The 20,094-nt window shown below is 36.6% G+C and overlaps 2 protein-coding genes across 3 annotated transcripts in view; one reads left to right on the forward strand and one right to left on the reverse strand.

Moving 5' to 3' along the window:
* Positions 1 to 9,737, forward strand: part of zfyve26 (zinc finger, FYVE domain containing 26) — a 32,443-nt gene extending 22,706 nt beyond the window's left edge. For both annotated transcript variants that reach the window (XM_030126771.1, XM_030126772.1), the window contains exons 33-43: positions 180 to 327; positions 640 to 849; positions 2,120 to 2,335; positions 3,024 to 3,221; positions 3,882 to 3,962; positions 4,068 to 4,195; positions 4,658 to 4,829; positions 5,780 to 5,839; positions 6,157 to 6,339; positions 6,460 to 6,510; positions 7,633 to 9,737. In XM_030126771.1, the coding sequence (XP_029982631.1) occupies positions 180 to 327; positions 640 to 849; positions 2,120 to 2,335; positions 3,024 to 3,221; positions 3,882 to 3,962; positions 4,068 to 4,195; positions 4,658 to 4,829; positions 5,780 to 5,839; positions 6,157 to 6,339; positions 6,460 to 6,510; positions 7,633 to 7,845 (1,660 nt within the window). In that variant the 3' untranslated portion in view covers positions 7,846 to 9,737. The remainder of the gene's footprint in view (positions 1 to 179; positions 328 to 639; positions 850 to 2,119; positions 2,336 to 3,023; positions 3,222 to 3,881; positions 3,963 to 4,067; positions 4,196 to 4,657; positions 4,830 to 5,779; positions 5,840 to 6,156; positions 6,340 to 6,459; positions 6,511 to 7,632) is intronic.
* A 934-nt stretch (positions 9,738 to 10,671) lies between these two features.
* Positions 10,672 to 19,839, reverse strand: rdh12 (retinol dehydrogenase 12). Its single transcript, XM_030126891.1, is given in 12 exon segments — positions 10,672 to 10,825; positions 10,827 to 10,853; positions 10,855 to 10,905; positions 10,907 to 10,913; positions 13,532 to 13,613; positions 13,616 to 13,651; positions 13,654 to 13,720; positions 15,482 to 15,690; positions 15,899 to 16,003; positions 16,679 to 16,834; positions 17,496 to 17,614; positions 19,617 to 19,839. Coding segments are annotated over 12 exon segments (951 nt in total). The 5' UTR covers positions 19,691 to 19,839; the 3' UTR covers positions 10,672 to 10,807.
* Positions 19,840 to 20,094: the final 255 nt, after the last annotated feature.

Below are 20,094 nucleotides of genomic sequence, written 5' to 3' on the forward strand. Positions count from 1 at the left end.
TGGTGGTGGTAAACTATATTTGTAGCCACAGCTTGGGCAGGCTAACAGACAATCTATGCCTTTATATAATTTATTTTATGGCCCTATGAAAGTAGCTCTCTTACTATCTATATTCCTGTTTCTCTTCATGTCACAGCGATTTTTAACTGTTTTGCTTCCTCTTGTGTTTATTTCCACAGTTACATCAGTAAAGTAGATGTGCTTAAGATTCTAGTGATGGCCAATTACAAGTATGTCCCCTCGTTGGATGACATTTTGGAGACGTCTGCTGTCACACGTCTCCGTAACCAACTATTGGAAGCAGAGCATTATCAGCTGGCAGTGGAGGTGAGGCAGATATTTATTCTACATTTTTGTCAGGGCCTCTCCTCAAAAATCTGAAAAAGACAACTTGAGATGGAATGACTACTGTGTTCCATCTGCATACCTGAGATGTAAAATACTGTAAATATGAATTGAAATCTACTGTAACTCTTAGTCAGATATCCTGTTTTCAGTGTCATGTAAATTATTTTCAGTGAATAAATGACCTGAAATTGGTCAGATTTATATCAGCTGTTTGTGTAAAGACTGTTCACTTTTCATAAATGGCAAAGAAATTACTGAGGTGGATTGTGTTTATGTTTGATGATACCCCAGGTTTCTACTAAGAGTGGACTCGACCCTGGCGGTGTTTGGCAAGCGTGGGGCATGGCGTCTCTGAAGGCAGGGAACCTTTTAGCGGCAAGAGAAAAGTTTACCCGCTGCTTAAAGGCTCCAGTGGATCGCAATCAGCTCAACTTGGGCCCTTTACTGCTGCAGGAGATTGTCCAACACCTGGAGAGCAGTGTCCGACCCACTCTATCCACAGTAAGTGGATCGATCATTTTCTGATACTGAAAAACATATCATTAATACTCTTTGTACGCTTAAAGAACCAAAAGTAGGATACAAGATAGAATAGAATAGAATAGAATAGAATAGAATAGAATAGAATAGAATAGAATGGGGGAAATGTATTTATGATATCTAGCAGTTCACATAAAATGCACAATCACAACACAACAACAATACAACAAACAGGTAGAGGTATATATAAATAAATATTAAAGTTACAGTTAAGGTAAATAAGAAGAACTTAAAATTGTGCGAGATAAAAATAAAATAATTGTTGCACACAATCCAGTCCTGTTGGTGGCAGGGGTATCAGGGGTTCTTTGTAAAAAGAACTGACTCTATACAGTTTAATTGCCTACTTTTCCAGTTATGTTTTGTCTCCTGTGTTGTGCTCACTCTAGAGTCATACAGAATGAGCCACTGCTTCAACCCCCCTTGGGATCTTAGGATTCTTCTACTCTGTCATTTGATACCAAAGTATCTTGGCTCTCAATATCAAGACCTACTGTAACCCACTGTAGCTGTTTTTGTTTAGCAACACCAGTATAATTTGACCTTGACTCAAGTTATGTTCTGCTGAATCAAAAAAAATACAGGGTGGGGAAGCAAAATTTACAATATTTTGAGGCAGGGATTGAAAGACAGTGTATGACCAATTAGTTTATTGAAAGTCATGAGAATTTATTTGCCACAAGAAAATTTATATAATAGGAAATGTTTTTATTCTATGTGTCCTCCTTCTTTCTCTATAACTGCCTTCACACGCTTCCTGAAACTTGCGCAAGTGTTCCTCAAATATTCGAGTGACAACTTCTCCCATTCTTCTTTAATAGTATCTTCCAGACTTTCTCGTAATAGTTTTGCTCATAGTCATTCTCTTCTTTCCATTATAAACAGTCTTTATGGACACTCCAACTATTTTTGAAATCTCCTTTGGTGTGACGAGTGCATTCAGCAAATCACACACTCTTTGATGTTTGCTTTCCTGATTACTCATATGGGCAAAAGTTTCTGAAAAGGTATGGATAATAGTGTTAGGTATGATTATGACATCAATATATGTTGGGTTTCAAAAAAATTGACGTAGTGCCTGATGAGAAAAAACAACTAAATGTTCATTGTAAATTTTGCTTCCCCACCCTGTATATTCAGTTATTTTTTTCCAAACCTTAAAACTAATTTTTAATGATAAAGAATTTTCCACCTGGTTGTCCATGCTGCATGTTCATTTTATGCACATCAGTCTTTTGGTGAGGACATCTTGGCATCACTACGGGAGCTGGAGGACGCCCTGTGCGAGGCCAGTCCCGTGGAGCGACCAGAGGGACAGAGCCCCAGCAGTATCCTCCATCAGGAATGTCTGTACTACCTGAACACATACGGCACACACCTGGCTCTGATCAGCTTCTACATGCGTCACGACTGCATGATGGAGGCCCTGACATACCTGCTCAACAAGGTGAGGCTCAGTTTATCAGATTTACATGAGACATTTAACGGATGCCTGGACCCTCTGAGAGATTTTGGAATGATTTTAAAAAGCAGCATTAAACTGTTGGACAACTTTGGATCCTTTTTTATGTATTTGGAAGTGAGAATGAAAACTTACACTGAAATGCATATCAAAAAGTCATCAAACACCTACAAAGAGCAGGAACAAATTTGACAGTTAATTAGACAATTTTTTTGTCCCCAACTCATGAAAACAACAAAAAAATGCACTGCGCTCACAAATGACAAACAATAACAAACCATATAGACATTGCAACAACACCATGCAAAGCTGTAAAGAGCCATGAGAGCCATGATAGTTGAATGCTATGGATCTATCACATCTAGAAGTGTGAAAATATTTGACCAAATATCCCTTGAGTTGTTAATTGGATCACTGTGGTATCATTGAATGAGCCTCTAATGCAGTTAAAAACATTGTGCAGTGAGTAGGTTGATGGTCAGGTAGCAGTGTGTTATGCTTAAAGCTGATACCCAAATCTACCCACACACTATGAATATTTGAATCAAATTTTGTTTGTACATTTGAGTAAAATTTTGTTTGTCACCTGCCTGAAGATGCCCTACATGTGTCCTTGCCTCTATTTCCAAATGCTGACATTTGTTTTACTACTTATCTTGGCTCCTGGGCTCAGGACTGCCCAGAGGAGGTGTTTCTGGAGGGTGTGTTGCAGCCCAGTCTGGAGCGGGGGCGTGTTGGCACGCTGGAGGGGATACTGGAAAAGCTGGACCCCGGCTTGGAAGCATGCAGTCGATATCTTATCGCCTCCTGTCAACTGCTGCAGCGACGGGGATACTTCCACACACTCTACCAGCTCCAGCAGTTCATGATGGTTAGAGTCTTCATGTTAAAGAATTTACAACATACAAGCGTTTTATATTTAAATCATCATCTTGTAGTGGGAGGAGGGGTTCCGCAAGGACATGGTCCAGTTAATATATTCATGAGTTAAGGACACAATCCTCCTGATGATGTAATACCTTCTCAGCAGTAGGGAAGGAATTATTCAGACCCTACACCCTCTATATTCAAAGCCTTTCTTAAGCAAAATATGTATTTACTGCAAAATATACCTAAAAATGTAATCACTGTGCGGTAAAATGGCTTTTTTTTTTTTACTGTTATCTATGATGTGTTTGGATTTATGTTACTGCATTAGTGTGTATGTCACATTTTTCCGGCTCTGGATGTAGATGAACTCATTTTAACAACTCACAAAGAGTCACAATGAACACATTTGGAGATGCATACTTTTCACTGGACAAGAAAGAGAATGGCATAATGTCACGTGAAAGGTAACTTAAGCTGTCAGACAAATTTACTGTTGAAATAAGTAAAATTTTTGCCTCTGCTATATTGTGGTGTAAAACTGCTTAAAGTGGAAAAACTGAAGTAAAGTTCAAGAACCTCAAATTAGGATCTAAGTATAGTATTTATATTACATGTCATCACTGGCTGTCCATACCATGTACATATGTGTTTATCTGGGCAGGATCATGTACGAGCAGCTATGACCTGTATCCGTTTCTTCACACACGGAGCCAGCTCATATTTGCAGTTGGGGGAGCAGCAGGTGTGTGTTTTATTCTCTACAATTATGCAGATGTTCAAAAGTATTTTAAGGAAATTCCTGCAAGTAACAGATCTGCTCCTTACTTTTCTTTTTGTTGTGGATTAGCGCTGGTTGGTCAGAGCCAAGGAACACTTAAGAACATACCTCCAAGAGCAGCAGGGTCGGGGGGTTGGGAGGAGGAGGTCCCAAGTCAACTCATTCAGGAAAGCAATGTCATCCAGTGACGTCTCCAGGTACTTAATATCCACTTGTTTCAGTAAATAAAATGGAAATAATAGATTGGATTTCCATAGTGTTTTTTTAAGGCACCCAAAGCGCTTTACATTATTGATCCATTATTCATTCACTCACACATTCACACACTGGTGGTGGTAAACATCATCTGTACATCTGTAGCCACAGCTGCCCTGGGGCAGGCTGACGGAAGCGTGGCTGCCAATCTGTGCCAAATGGCCCCTCCGACCACCATCAAACATTCATACACTGAAGGTACCTAGAGTGTCTTGCCCAGGGACACAATGGTACACAACTTTCAACCCTCCTGTTATTGGACGACCCGCTCTACCTCCTGAGCCACAGCCACCCTAAATAAAACTGCATTAGACTCTCCAGTTAAAGGAAATTAAGGCCAAGCATATTTCCTCCCAGACATTTTAAGTCTCTTTATAAAACTGTACAAACTCTTTATTCATCAGACACATGAACACCATTGAGCTTCAGCTGGAGGTGACTCGATTCCTCCACCGCTGTGAGACTGCAGCCTCTTCTAAGTCTCCACAGACCAGTACACCATCCTCAAAGTCTGGATCCAGCTCTCCACCTACACTGTTTGGAGGAAGCCCCATGAAGGTTGAGGTCGCTTGCAAGGTGAGGTCCCAGCTGCAAATGTTCCGACACTTAACTCCCTGTACTCTAAAATGAATCATTTTAATGTACAAGCCTTATTTTAATGGCACTAGTACTACCTGGTGACCCCTGGTAATTTGTAATAAATGCAGAGGTCGTTTATGATCTTGTCTGCAATTTGTGAATTAAATATTACCACAAACATGAATGATGTCTCTATGAATTAATTGGATTTGCACCATTTTTGGTTTGCTATGCATTATTCTTCTGCCTGTTTCCTGGTAAAGAACTCTAAAAAACTGGCTGGTGATGTTAGATGAAAATTTTAAAGTGTTTGGGTGTAAATTCAGGAGGCTCATGTTGGAATATACTGTAGCATGGATATAGCATGGATGTGCACTTAAATCCTTCAGAAAAGCAACTTCTCAAAAGATGATAAAATGGATGACTTGCAAAGCAGTATAAAGTAAGGAATAGATTTCTATCTTTCGACAGTGATCTGTAAGTGATGTGTTTTAACGTCTGAACAGGGGAATAATCTCAGTAAATTTAAGTAAAAAAACAGATTTTACTTAACATGTGCAAATGTGCTGCAGGAAACACAAACATGAGGTGTTAATTTCCACAGGTTATATCTGTCTTGTGTGAATAAGGCTTTAGATTAACTGACTTTTCTCTCTGTTACTAGGTTGTAATTTCACTGTGGCTACTTTAGAAACATGCAAAATATTAAATAATATGTCTAAATTGTAGAAAGGCTTTGACAAGTACCAACTTAGTAGATATTAATTTTACATAAGCTATATACAGTAATGGTTAGAAAAATGATTAAAATGGATTTATAAAGGCAAGAATTTTATGTTGAAATAATAGTGTGATTGTAAACGTCATATGTCATATAAAATAACTTTATATTGAATTTTTGTTGTCAAGTTAAAAATGCTGTCTGTTTTTTTTGTGTGAATTTACAGGTGATGCTTGGAGGAAAAAACATAGAGGAAGGTTTTGGTATTGCATACAGAGTCATACAGGTATGTTTAGTGTAACATGAACATTAAAAATGAAGGGTGGTGGTGTCAAAATTTTTACACCTCAATGAAAAACCACTTCACAGTGAAAATGTCAGAAAGAGACAGAGCAAATGAGTTTGGTTCTGTACTGAGATCTGCACGTTTGAATGGTAGTTTATAGGTTACTCTTTGTTTTAGAAGTAATATACCAAAACCAAATATTTTTTAGTGGATTTATATTAGCAAAAACAAAGATTGACACTGAGTTACATGATTCCCCAGATGGTAACACTGTTCAACAGAAGTGTTTGGTCTTTTACCCTCCTTCCTTGCCTCAGGACTTCCAGCTGGAGGCCCAGGCGGTCTACATGCGAGCGGGGCAGAGACTTGTCCGACAGAGACAGTACGGAGCCGTGAGACAGCTGCTCAAATGTGTCGGTGAATCAGGCACCGCCACCAAGAATGACTGTGATGCCCTCATCCTCAGCTGTGTGTCCACGGCAGATAAGTCACCAGCTGATGTGAGTGACAGACATTTTAACGATAGTAGAACTGGAAAATAGTAAAGATTAGCCATACCATTTACTTGATAAGATAACTGGATGTGACCTGGCTCTGTTGTCTGTTTTTGTCGTTTTAAGGCAAAGGAGCTGGAAAGTCTCATTCTGGAGACCAAGAGCACAGAAAGCAAGGTTAGTTCTTTTATTCTCCTCTGTCTTAACATGTTGCTTTTTAGGCTGATGTTATGTTTTACTCAGTTACTTCAATGACCTGCTTTTGTCTCCTGTGTTATTTCCTTATCATTATCAATTTGCTGTGGATTTTGTTTGTCTATTAACGTGGTGTCACATGTTATATCCTCATACTGATCTGAGACTGAAGAAAACAACCCTGCTTTCCAAATGAGTGTTCTCTTCACATCTTTGTGGCCCTTAAAGCTAAAGTAGTCCTATAAAAGAAGTTTCCTTTTGTTCATATAGTTTCTTTGTTATAGTGGAACATATCTGTGCAAAATAAATATATATGAAAGCAACAAGTAATGACTATTTACACAACTGTAAATGTCCTTTTAATCAGTTACAGTCTGTGAGAAAGAATATGTAGTTAATAACACATACTTAAAATATATAAAATAGTAATTACAAACCAATTACATCAAATATATTGTTTTCAATAATAAATCATTGAATGGAACAGGTGACTGTGCCAAGGCAGGTGGCCTGTTAGCTGACAATATATTCCTATCTTTAACAAAAAATTTTGGTAATGTAAGACCTTACACTACATTAGCATTACTGATTAGCTTTAGCTCTAAGCATATTAGGAGCAGTGACTTGCGTTGAAGTGATTAAAACAGTTGCATTATCTTATTATATTTTAACAGAGTAAGTGTTGTGTAATCTGTGACCGATTACATTTCAACGTAACCTTCCCAACACTTAGGCTTATACTGTATATGTCAGTAATTTGAAGACAGAGGCATGAAAACAAAAACAATGGATTATCTCAAGTCAACCTCAGTCCATCTAGACCCTAAATTTTGACATGATTACTGAAGACTGACATTTAACTCCTGGTTATGCAGAGTAAATACTTTACAAAGGAGCATTTAGGAGATGATTATAAATAGGATAATACTGATAAATCATGTGATTAAAAAAAACATCAAACAAAGGACATTTAAATACACATATTACAACCATTTGAGCCAGTATTAATAGAATATTCCAGTACTGTCTTTAAAAGAAAGCCAGTATTTCTGTATTATCCATTTCTGTATCTAAACTCTTATTACCTTATTTTTCCATATACAGATCAAAGCCTACCTACTGTGCAGTAAACTTCGTCCAGCCTACCTGCTGGCTGTTAAGCTGGACCCAAGTCGAGCCGGCCCATTGGTCCAGGATGTCCTTCAGGCCGCCGAGGGAGCGCAGGACTCAGTGATGCAGAATATTTGCCGACAGTGGCTATCTGAGCACCACAACAAGTCATCTCAGCAGCGCCAAGGCCGACCCAGCGCCAGGTAAAGGCTCAGTTGGCACAGCAAGGATTTACACAGCCCGTACTTTAACTGAAAACAGAAAAGCACGTCTCATGTTTCTTCTACACACTGTACACGAAGTGACATTTGCTGCCTTGAAAACTGGTCAGACAACTTACATAAATCACACTTCAAACCTACAGAAATGTTAAAAAACATTTCAGGAAAAACTACACAATTGCAGCGAGATTGGCTTTCTGCTCAGATCTTCCCATATATAATGACATTAAAGGCCTTCTTAGTAAACCTTTGGCTCCAGTTGTACCACGCTAACACTTTAGCATAGTCTGTGTAGATTGCATATTGTCCTGCATTATCAAGGAAAGAAGATTTATCCTTAAAACATTTTAACACTTTGTATTATATTGCCTGTAGAATTATAAATGTAAAAATTATTTAATGCATTGTTATGGATAATACAGTATTTTCACTTTCATTTTCATAATAATTTCTGGTGAATACACACATTTTCATTCACTGCACATGTCATATTCCCACCAAGAGTCACTGTAACGCACAAACATCAGAGATTTCTGTTACGCCATGTTATTTGTTGTCTGTAAATCAGTAGCTAATGCTAAAGCTAATCAGTTAGCATGGAAATTGGAGTCAAAAGGTTAATATGTCTGCGTTTGATTAAATTATTTAAATTATTACTAATTAGAAAACTAGGTATAATATAGTGTTTTGAGTCTAGGTGTAGGTAGACACAGAATCTACTATAAAGAACCTTCCTGTCTGCAAAGTGAATGAAACACCACTGTGCTTTACTTCCACTCCTAAAAATGTTTATCTCATCTTCATTTCATAATAAAGGAAAAATGTTACCACACCAGAATGACAACAACCATGACACAATGACTTATACAAGCATATTTTTAACAAGCATGTATCTCCTACCTCAGCCAAAAGGGAAACTCTCTTTAACTGACATCAGAGCCTCTGACAAATGTGTAAATCTTTTACGTCCTTATTGTCTGTGTGTGTGGATAACGTTTTTATTAAGATGTAAACGTAAGCAGTTGTGAATCTACAGATGTCTCCTTCACCTCCAAAGTAACCCTACATGTTTAATCCTTGAAAAACTGCAAATGTCATGTCTTGTTTTTCGGTTTCTGATGATGCTGTTTACTTGTTTTAGCCGGTTTTATAGACTTTTCAGACCAGCTTCAGTGTTTTTTCCCTTTGGAAATTAAAATCAAGAATTAATTGTATTTAAGGGCATTTAGGTTGATGTTCAGAGACAGAAATGACGGATGCATGAAGGGACCCACTCAGTCATAAATCAGCTTGTTTTTATGTGATGTTTATAAAAGAAAAAAAAAAGCTTTGCTAATTTTAAATCATGCTTTTCATTTTGTTCTCATGGGATCCATGTGTATCAGTCAAAACTTTTTTTTTTTTAAAAAGGGATGTAATCTTTGTCACATTTTTCCTGAAACAAGTCATCATCATTATAAACCAGTGCTTACTGTCCTATACCAATAGTCTTTGATGTTGCTAAGCTGCCTTTAAAGGATGCTGTAATGTTAGAGAACACACTGTGTTATTCGGCTTGCATTCTCTTGAAGACTGAGACAGAATTACTTGTAGAGTGAGTTTTGGATCATGAAGACATTAAATGGAGCCAGTTTAGACTTTTGGGATGCACATTTTTGACATTCTTGCACTGTAATCCTCCTTACCTTGGACTGTTCATCACTGCCGCACTTTATACTTAGTTTAAAAAAAAAAGACATTTTTTGGGGAAAACTTGTAAAATACATGATGTAGTTCACTTACTGCTTAATGATGCAGTGATTAATGATTTTGGAACCCTCCCTCCCTTGTAAAATAAAATCTAATTAAATAATAAAAAAAAATGTGAAATATGTAAAACCATTTGACATGTCTAATTTCTTTGAGATTAAGTGAATATTTGTCCTTTTAGTGTTTGTGTTGTGATTCATTTACTCTGTAACAATGATCCAAATGTATTTTCAAAGTCCATTCCTTCATTTCTTTACTGATTTTTCATTTCTTTCTTTACGTTAGTCGGATCTCAATGATTTTAAGGACTGATGCCACAAAAAGTCATAGTAATATTTCAGTTTATTTACATTTGATGTAACATTCAACTCTTAACATGAATGTAAATGTAGTAAAAGGCATGTTTCACTTTGTATAAACACAGAATGTAAACTCTGGCAACCTTCCATGTGAATGCTGAGAAGAAAACCTAAGTAGGGAGAATCTTAAAAAAAAGTATTTCCTCCAGGAATGTGCAGTTTTTGGCAATGCAAATGGGAAAATCTATTGCAGTTACATGAATATGAACGATTTGGATAAATAGAAAACTTTCTTACAGTATGACGCACATTTTTTTGGATAAAATACACTATTCAAGCATTAATTGTGGGTCAGGACTGCGCCTGATCTTCAGTAGTGTACGAATTCTGTGTCATCCTGGAAATACTGTAAGAACCCTGCCCTTTAGTAGAAATGCTGGCACAAAAGTTAAGCTGCAAAATTCGGTAACAAACAAAGAAAGAACAGATTATTTGCTAAAATGCTGGTCATACCCTGGTTGACCCTTCACAGTATCCTACACGCATTACAATACATCAAGTTGCTTTTTTTGCCTACACTGTATTCACATTGTGTCACAAAAATATAGAGTCAAAAGCAATTTTCCCCATTACACAATAATACAGTTGAGTGTTTTGGTTAGTTGAACGTTCAAGATCCAGTTGTGTGAAGCACCAAAAAACCCAAGTTTATTATAATTGTAATTACTGCATTATCACACAAAAAAGCACTTCACATTATAGTACGACTTATTAACCTGACTGCAGAGCTCGTATTAGGTTGGAAAGGCCCAAAATACAGAACATAACGTAATGAAATGAATGATAACAGAAGGATAGACACTCTTTGAGAACTGTAGATAGATGGCGTGAAAGCTGTAATCAGTCCCACTCGATACCCGAGGAGTTCACAGCTGGCGTCCCACAGTCCTCCTCGCTGTCTCCTCGCTCCTCCCCTGTGGGGCCACGAAGGCGGGGGTTGCAGTCGCTGGAATAAAGGAGACCATTTTGATTAAATGAAGTTTAATGATGGTGGGAGTCATTAGTCTAATGTTCAACCCCCACAAGATATTAAACTGTGGGATAAATTGTCTCCAAATGGCTGAAAGTAAGAGCGGTGACTGAAGTTGTTTGTGTTTTTGATATATAAAAAAAAAAAAAAAAAAAATCTGTGACAGTGAAGACAAATTAGGGCTTCACACTGAAATCATACACTACAAACAAAAAGTTACGGATATTTTTAATTTTGGGTTTTTTTTTTTTCATTTGGATTCTTGCATAGTGCTTTTTTTACTTTTTTGCTGTGTGTGAATTGAATTGAAACTCATTTTTTTAATGACCAGACATAGTGTAATTTACAAATGGCAAAAAATGACAAAAAGAGACAAAAAAAAATAAATATCCTTAACTTTTTTGTTTTGTAATGTATGTCTGATTAGTCTGTATTTAAATGTAAGCATAATGTTACTGAACAGTAGAAAAAAGTGACAGACTTAATAGTAATAGTTCAATAGTTTAATCCCAATTATAGTGATAAAATAGGTGTTAATGAATGATCTATCTATCACCAGTATAAATTAACCACACTAGGACTTTATATGAATAATAAATTAAGCAATAAATAACAAATACAAAGCAACAAACACACTGTGCTAAACAATGAACTCTAAACATCAACTACAGGAAGACCCCAAAGCAGACAAAAGGGTCTGAGAGGGTTAGTTTGGGTTTTATGTAAACCTGTGTCACAATAAAACTCTTTACTGAACTTCATTTGACATCCGATTTCATTACCTAAAAGTAAATTAACCGGTTGTCAGTGCCTGCAGGGCAGATTTTATACTTTTTCAAGGATATTATGTTGGATGAGTTTTTTGTAAAACTGCTTTCACTGCAGAAAAGAGCTGAAATGTTAAAACTAAAGAATTGTTCCACAATATGTTCTGTAATTGTCCTTTCTGTTTAAATAGGACATTTGTACTGGAAAAGTATTGTTTAGGAACCAGAAAAGATGCCAAAGTGTCTGTATTGGTAGCAATTTAATTATGTGCTAGAGTTCCACTTATTTTTTTTTTTGCAGTCAAAACAGCCCTTTTCGTTGGAGAGGTGAAGCTGTTATAACACACTGTTGTCTGTAACACAGGAATCTAATGATGTTAAATATAGATAATAACTCATTCATTTTGCTGTTGAGAATGTACATGGTTTAAACGAACTGCCAAATGAGGGCAGGGGAATCCAAATGACATACAGAGACCTAAACAGTTGCGCTAGGACTGACTTTGCAAAGTTCAGGAAGTGTCGTGCTGAGCTACTTTTTACTCATAAATGCTATAAATATTCATGTGTATTGATATGTATCATCACAGAGTTGTATCATTTAAATGTATAGCCAGAAAACAGGCTTTTGTTTCTCATTTCATTTGCAAACTCAGAAGAATACTTGTTGATATCTGAGGATATATATTTCATTAAGTATGTGCTTTTTCAGCTTGCATTTAAATAGAGAATCTAAATGCCACTCTAAAATGATCTCAGTGAGAAAACAAGTGATGCCAGGCCCAATAAGCCCCGCCCCTCGCATGTATTGTAGCTTATTTTGACATGGATCCAGCTGATGTCATCATGTCTGTGCGTGTGCTGATGTTAGCATATCAATATATCAATTGCCTCTAGCTATGTGGCAAGTTTGAAGTAAACTGAAACAAAACTGATATTTTTATAGACTTTTGAAATGTCACCCATTCTAAGTAAATGGGGGGGATTCTAAAAAAAAATTGATAAAAAATTTTAAGTTTGACCTATGTTTCTCAAAATGTAATGACACGTATTCTTGGTCACTGGCAATCTATAAACCCAATTTGGTATGAATTCAACCAATAGTTTTGCTGCTACAGACATTTGAAATTTCACCCATTATAAGTGGATGAGAAAAAAAAAATTTAAATTCATAAAAAATTTGAACTTTCACCTACCGTTCCCAAAATGTAATCAGATGTATTCTGGGTCACTGGCAATCTATAAACCCAATTTGGTATGAATTCAATCAACGGTTTTGCAGCTGGAGTGTTAAAAATCAAACACCGAAACAAGCAGACTTAACCAAAAACAACACCCCTTGCCTCCCCTTCGGGGGGGCGGGGTAATAAATGTAAAAAGCTGTATCTTCTACAACAACAGTTAAAGGAGGGTGTGTCTAACTTGCTTCACCGATTTACATCAATACATTCAGGCAAAGTTGGATTGTGAAACTAAAACCAACTCAACCTTTGTTTCCTGCAGGTCTACACTAGTTCACATTACATAAATATTATTATCATCAGGCCCTGCTTTGGCTCATTACTTCACACAATAAGCAACATGTTTTTTAAGTAAGTGTTTTTTTACAAAGGTTCAGAGGTAATACATGGATCTGTCCTGCAAAATATAAGATTCATCATTAAAAATACCAGAAAGTCTCACTATCTGTTCAAAAGAGCATGTTTCAGTACCACCAGGTCTAAATATCTCTTAAATTCATTTAGCTACTTTTTGTTTTTAAGTTATTTTAAAAACATCTGCTCCTGTGAAGTAATCATAGCGGTTTTCTCCCTCGTGGTTACGTACCTGAAATGTTTCCCAGAGATTGAGTGCAGCTCCTCAGCTACTGCACAGTAGATGCTCGTCTGCGCTCCTTCCCGTGGCGTTTCAGGAACATTGCAAAGACGGTGAAAAATATCGTCATGAGGTTGAGTGTCTGGTGAGGTCAGAGTTCACCGTCCCAGGATGCACCGAGTTCACGGTCACATTGGAGTCGTGTACGACAACAGATCAACTTCAGCTTGGAGATGTTATGACTTATCATCTGTATGAGGTAAGTACTGGAAAATATATTTATTCATATTGTCACAGTGCAGTGTAATAAAAGTTCTTAGTAGTGATCCATTTATCAGGTCAGATTTTTAGTTTGTAAGATGCTTTTATCTTTTTGTTTATTACTCACACAGATTAAACTCCACTGTAAGTGACATATACCTCACTATATACCCATACCTCACTCAAACCCATTGGTTTTATCCACATTGTATGTTGTAAATTTTGCAAAATTTGATAGTCCATTATAACTCTATCTTACTTGTTCATTTTATTTTTATTTTATTTTTTACTGCATACTTCTTACCTACTCCATGATCTATATATGCACCAAACCACTGAAGCAAATTCCTAGTAATGTGAACCCTGTTTACTTACACGACAATAAACATGATTCTGATTTTGATATGTATACAGTATTTATTACATAATCATAAATAAATGTAATAGCGCAAGTTTTTACAGAATTTTATTATCTATATTCACTCGATCAAGGCGGCAACAGCTTTCTAAAACTCAAGAATAATGTAATCATTAATTTGAGAAATTGTTAGATATCAATTACGAATATTATCAAGATTTTATTCAACATTATTTGTGTTTTATCAATTAACACCCACTTACTTTCAAATTATGCTTTTGCTATTGCTGCTTGTTAATATTGTACATATGTTGAATTTTAGTAAAGAAAAGTAACTTTGAATAATTTTTCATTTAAACAAAATTCATTTTAAATTGTGACCTGTCCATAAAATGAAAATAATCTAACAGTGCTGTCAACGATTGAAATTTTTAATCAGATTAACCACAGGGTTACTAGGATTAATTTTGATTAATCACAATTAAATATCATTCATTTTAATGTATATTAATCGTGTTTCATTTTACATGAGCATAAAGACTCAAGAAAGAAGGGAATGTATATGCACTTAATGTGTTTGTCGCAAGCTGGACGATGTATTAGCTGAAGTGCCAGCAGAATCTCCGACTAATTTATGCTTAGTGTAATGTGGTATTTTAAGTTGGAAGTGCTTCAGTGAAAAGAAAACTCCTTCTTGCAGAGTGTGGATTATACTTTATGACTGTTCTGTCTTGGGTTTTTTTTTGTCCTCATATTTCCATCCAGAGGGCCAACATGCTGTTTGGCATCCTCCATCTTTACAGGTTGTTTCTGCTGCTTGTCACTACCGGATCAACTGCTCATTTGCACATGTGCGATGCTAACTCTACTTGGATAAACTGCCCAAAATGCATTGGCAAAGACTTTCAGAGTCATTCTGCGCTACAGATGGGTTAATTGCGTTAAAATTTTTAATTGGATTAATCATTATAATGGATTAATCTGCGTTAATGCATTAATTTTGACAGTCCTACGATCTATATAATCTTTTTTTTTTAAATCACCCTACACTAATATGACACTTTTGCTGTCTTGTCAACATTAATGTTTCCATAGTAATGTGTACTTTGGAAATCATTATTTTACTTCTGAAAGACATGAAAAAGAAAAAAACTTTTGAAAAACATTTATCTGAATATAATGAAGCATCAAACCAGTTTACTGGTTAGGATGAGTTGTTGTTGTGCGTTTCGTTTTTAAGCCTGCCTCCATCCCTAATCCTCTACTTGCTGTGTTTTGTTTGAGCAGTGTGGGTCATCTGTCCGTTCTCCCATGTGTTGTGTGTCTGTGTGTGTTTGTGTACCTTTCAGTCTACGGGCCAACTCTCTGGTAAAAAGCACATTTGCCAGTTTGCTTTGACAGTATGCCAACCCGCTGTTGTAGCTGCCCTGGCTGTGAAGGTCATGGAAACGGATCCAGCCGAAATTGTGTGCCAGAGATGAGACGACCACAATCCGAGCCGGAGCGCTGCGCTTCAGCAGACCAATCAAGAGGGAGGTCAACAGGAAGTGACCTAGAAAGTAAGATCTGACCCTTAAACCCAGATTTCTAATGCCACGTTCAGACTGTAAGTTCACACATATTCACTCTATTTACACCCAAATATTTAAGGAGAGTTTACTTTAATTTACTCAGCTGTTCTCAGCTTATTTGTGAAAGCAAACATATGTACGTGAAGCTAAATGATATGTTGGTCTGTGCATATTTATGTGCATTCTCACCCAAGTGATTGACTCCAATGTGCATTTCAAAGCCATCGACGGTTTTCGTGTAGGGGCACATCATCACGCCTGCATTGTTGATAAGGATATGAAGATGGTTGACCTCTAAAGATAAGAACATTAGAGAGACATAAATATGTTAATTGGGGTAATAATCTAGGTTCTATTGGTAGATTTGAGTACAATGAAGGCTTGTATGTTCTTCACAGTTCCTATATATTATGGAAAAGCATCAAACTTGATTGTAGTCATTTTCTGGGTCTGAATAAATTTGGAAATAAGAAAAGATTATGGAAAAAATGAGTACTGCCGTTATATGAACAAGAATAAAGTAGCTGTAAAAGCAGTGTTTTTCATGCTGTTTAAAGCAGGAAACCAGAACAGTGTATGCGAAAGCAACTGACAGGTTGTCAAGACGCATGATGTGTGATTGAATGCACTCCTACAAACAGCAGCCTCTTCGACTAGAACGTCTGAATTCTGTGTAGGAGTGTGAACTAAATGGCCACAGTGGGTAAATGTAAGTTTTCTGTGGGCTTTTTTTTAGCAAAAGGCTCCAAATGGGAACAAAAAAATAAGTTTGTGCAGAACTGTTTGAGGTGTTGAACATGATGGAGGTTGCAAATGTAAGTCATATGAACAAAAACTCTGTTGTCTTGACAGCTTGAATCACAGCATTTATTTCTACAAAGAGGTTAATAATGGTCTGGATGAGAAGTCTGGAAATTTGTGTCTGAAAAACTATCAAAATGTGTAAGAACCGTGATCCTCTGTGCATACCTCTGAGGAATTTCTGTGCAAAGGCTCGTATTGAACAGGTATCTGCCAAATCCAACTCTCGAACTTCTACATCTGCTTTGGAATACGCAGCTCGGATACTCGCCGCAGCCTCTTCACCCTTTTCTACATCTCTGCATGCCATGATAACACGGGCACCTGCCACAAAAAAAAAAAACAAAACCCAAAAACATTAACTAAATTATCAACAAAACATTACTTACACAAATACAAAGAGAGAAGTGTTCTTGTGTTTTCGAGGCTCCAAGTGACACACTGAGCAACAATATACAAAAGATTTTCCCACTTAATTTATTGATTTACGTGTATTTGCAGCTCATATGAGTTGCTTCTCAATATGTTTTCAAACTTTCCATGCAATAGGCTTTCTGCTACTCCTTGTTGTGACTACTGCGGTCAGGCACACCTGGATTAATCAGAGTGTCCAATAATGAAAGACAGGAAATAAAGGAGCTGCCTTAAGTTTAGGAAGAAGTGGGGTTGTGCATAAAGCCCATTAAGCTTTTGGAAAAGACCCAGAATCCTTGAAATACACTTTTTTGTCTCATCTTAACAGGCTGTCTAATTCTAATCAAAGACTGGAAATATGAGGAAATTCTGATTAAAAATGAGCAATCTGAGTTATGTAAGTTTTGCAAAACAGTAGAAAACAGTTTGTCCAGATATAAAAATATGTTCCTGATACGTTAACATCTTGGTAATTTTACCTTAATGTTGCTGTTTATTTCTTCTAAGGTAGTGACGTATGAATGTGAACAAGCATTTTTCACTATATTTACAGGTAAACCCAAAAGGTCACCTCGCACTGCCAGATCCAGGGCAGTCTCTTTCCCAATTCCCGTGTTGGCTCCAGTGATGAGGACTGTCTTCCCGTCCAGACGAGCTGTAGATGTACACACTCCCCCAGCTGCGTATTTTCTGTCAAAACACAACAGTCTGCAATGAAAACAGTTATCATGAAGTATGTGCCTTCTGGGAAATAAGGTGTTATAGCAGCAAAGGGACAGTCATAAAGTAAAACCATCATGTAAGCACAAACACAAAGGGTCAGATGGGAAATAAAGGCTAAATCATGCACAATGATGAAAAAGTTCATTGACTCTTCCTTTAAATACAGAACCAATCAGTAAAAAACACGTGAAGGGTAAAAAGCTATAGACTAGAGCTGTATTTTATTAAGAACTCTTTTTTTTATTATTATTATTATTATTATTATTATTATTATTAATTAATCTGTACACAGATGAAAAATTGTCCAACCTCAACTTGTTTCTGAAGTCAGAAAGCTTGGGGAAATTGTCACATTTGAGAAGCAAAAAAGCATTTAAATGAAAAGTAAATAATTCATTCATTTTCCAAACCTCCAGTTCATCTCAGGGCTGACATATACAGACAACCAACCATTCACTCAGACGGTACAATTAACCCCTTAGTGCATGTTTTTGGACGGTGGGAGGAAGCAGAGTGTTCAGGGAGTTACTGAGGTAGAACCCATGCAGACACAGGGACAACATGCAAACTCCACACAGAAAGGCCCACAGTGACTCTTACTGTGAGGCAACAGCTCTACCCACTGCACCACCCACAATCCATTAAATTATTATTATCAAAATTAACCTTTTTTAAAAAATTATCATACAGAGGCAAATACATATTTACACATTTACGTTTTACTATATATTAAACTACGTAGTAGCTTATAGTACAGCTGAAATAATGAATAATATGCCATATGACATAAATTGTCAGGTGTTTCGATCATTGTTTCAGTAAATTGTAAATATTTAATGGATGCAGCTTCTCAAATGTAAAGATTTGCTGCATTTCTTGTACATTATTTCAGAGTTTTTTATGCATATTTTGAGCCCCCCCCCACATACACACGCACACACACGTTTAACCTTTTCCTAATTTTTCAACAATGACCCACTATAAATGCCTTGTCAAACTACTGGGTTTTTCCTGCAGACGATGACATCATTTCCACATCACTATGGAGCCTCTGAATGTCCAATGGGTCATATCTGACTGCGTTTTACCCGAATGATTTCAGTGCATGGATAGGATGAGTGGTTCAAAACTTATTAAACATTTTAGATCAGTAGATGCTCTTGGCTACAATGATCAATCTGTAATAATACACAAGAATTTATAATACAACTTTTTTTTTTTTTTTTTTTTTTTTTTTTTTTTAATTATATGAGTCTGTAAAGTAACTGCAGTTTCTTGCAATAGATGTAGTGGATAAAAAGTACTATATTGCATCTGAGTAAAAAGAGTAAAAGTATCCACCACCTCAAATTGTACTTAATTACAGTAGTGGAATTACTGTACAAAATAAAAACAGACCAGGCTGCTCCATGTAAATGATAAGTCAGTGTAAAGCCTGTTCTCATTAGATTTGGACATACGGACAGTCTGGTTTAATTATTCACACATAAACTTGGGTAATGAACAGTCCCGAGCGTCAAGTCATACGAACCCACGCCACTGAGCAGGGCCGTACCGTGTCCAATAGCCCTGCTGGAGTAATGCATATAAATATAGCTCCTCCCACGCTCAGCCTCCTGATAGGCCCGAGCGTCTTAGACGGAAGAAACCCGCTCCATCTATGCAAAAAAAGGAAAAAAAAAAAAAAAATCTCCTACAGCTCCATCAGTCTGTTTCATTGATTTTTCTACAAGGAGAGCCAGTCAGTGTGGTATTAAATAGCATAAATGCACCTTAAATGTGCCAAATGTAGGTTATTATAGTTAAGCGTCAGCCGATGTTATTATAATGTAATAAACCACATTGTTATACATGCATCAGTGCATTGTAATGTCCTGTCAACCAAGTAACAACTGGTAACAACCCATCCATGACGTGTTTGACACTGTATTTATTCATAAATAAATGAGTGGCTGTGTTTGCAGCTTACCTTATATGTGATGAAAATGAAATAACAAGTAACGTCAGCGCTCCGAGGCCCGCTATGATAATTAAAAGCAACATTATGCGACGGATCCGGGCTTTTCTGTCTCTTCCAGCAGGATTCCACTGATCTGGAGGCAGAACAGCTGATGTCAAAGCATAAAGGGGTGCAGAACGTAGTGGAGGTGAAAGATTCCTCGAACTGCATTATGGGATTGTAGTTTTTAAGCTCTCAATCGTTGTCATTTCACTTTTAGAGTAAATTATGTCCCCAAATGTATTTTTTTTAAATTTAATTTATATGTGCTTTTCTTTCTCATTTGATTAACTTTACTCATTTTCCACTGTATTATAATACGCTAGCTAAAATAACAAAATCTATAAACGGAAACAAGATTAAATAAGGGATTAAATACATTTAGAATGCAAAAAAAATTGTCTTATGTTTGAATTTTTTTTTTTTTTTTTTTTTTAAATATGTGCGT

This window comes from Sphaeramia orbicularis, chromosome 22 (assembly GCF_902148855.1).
Source record: "Sphaeramia orbicularis chromosome 22, fSphaOr1.1, whole genome shotgun sequence".
NCBI lineage: Eukaryota > Metazoa > Chordata > Actinopteri > Kurtiformes > Apogonidae > Sphaeramia > Sphaeramia orbicularis.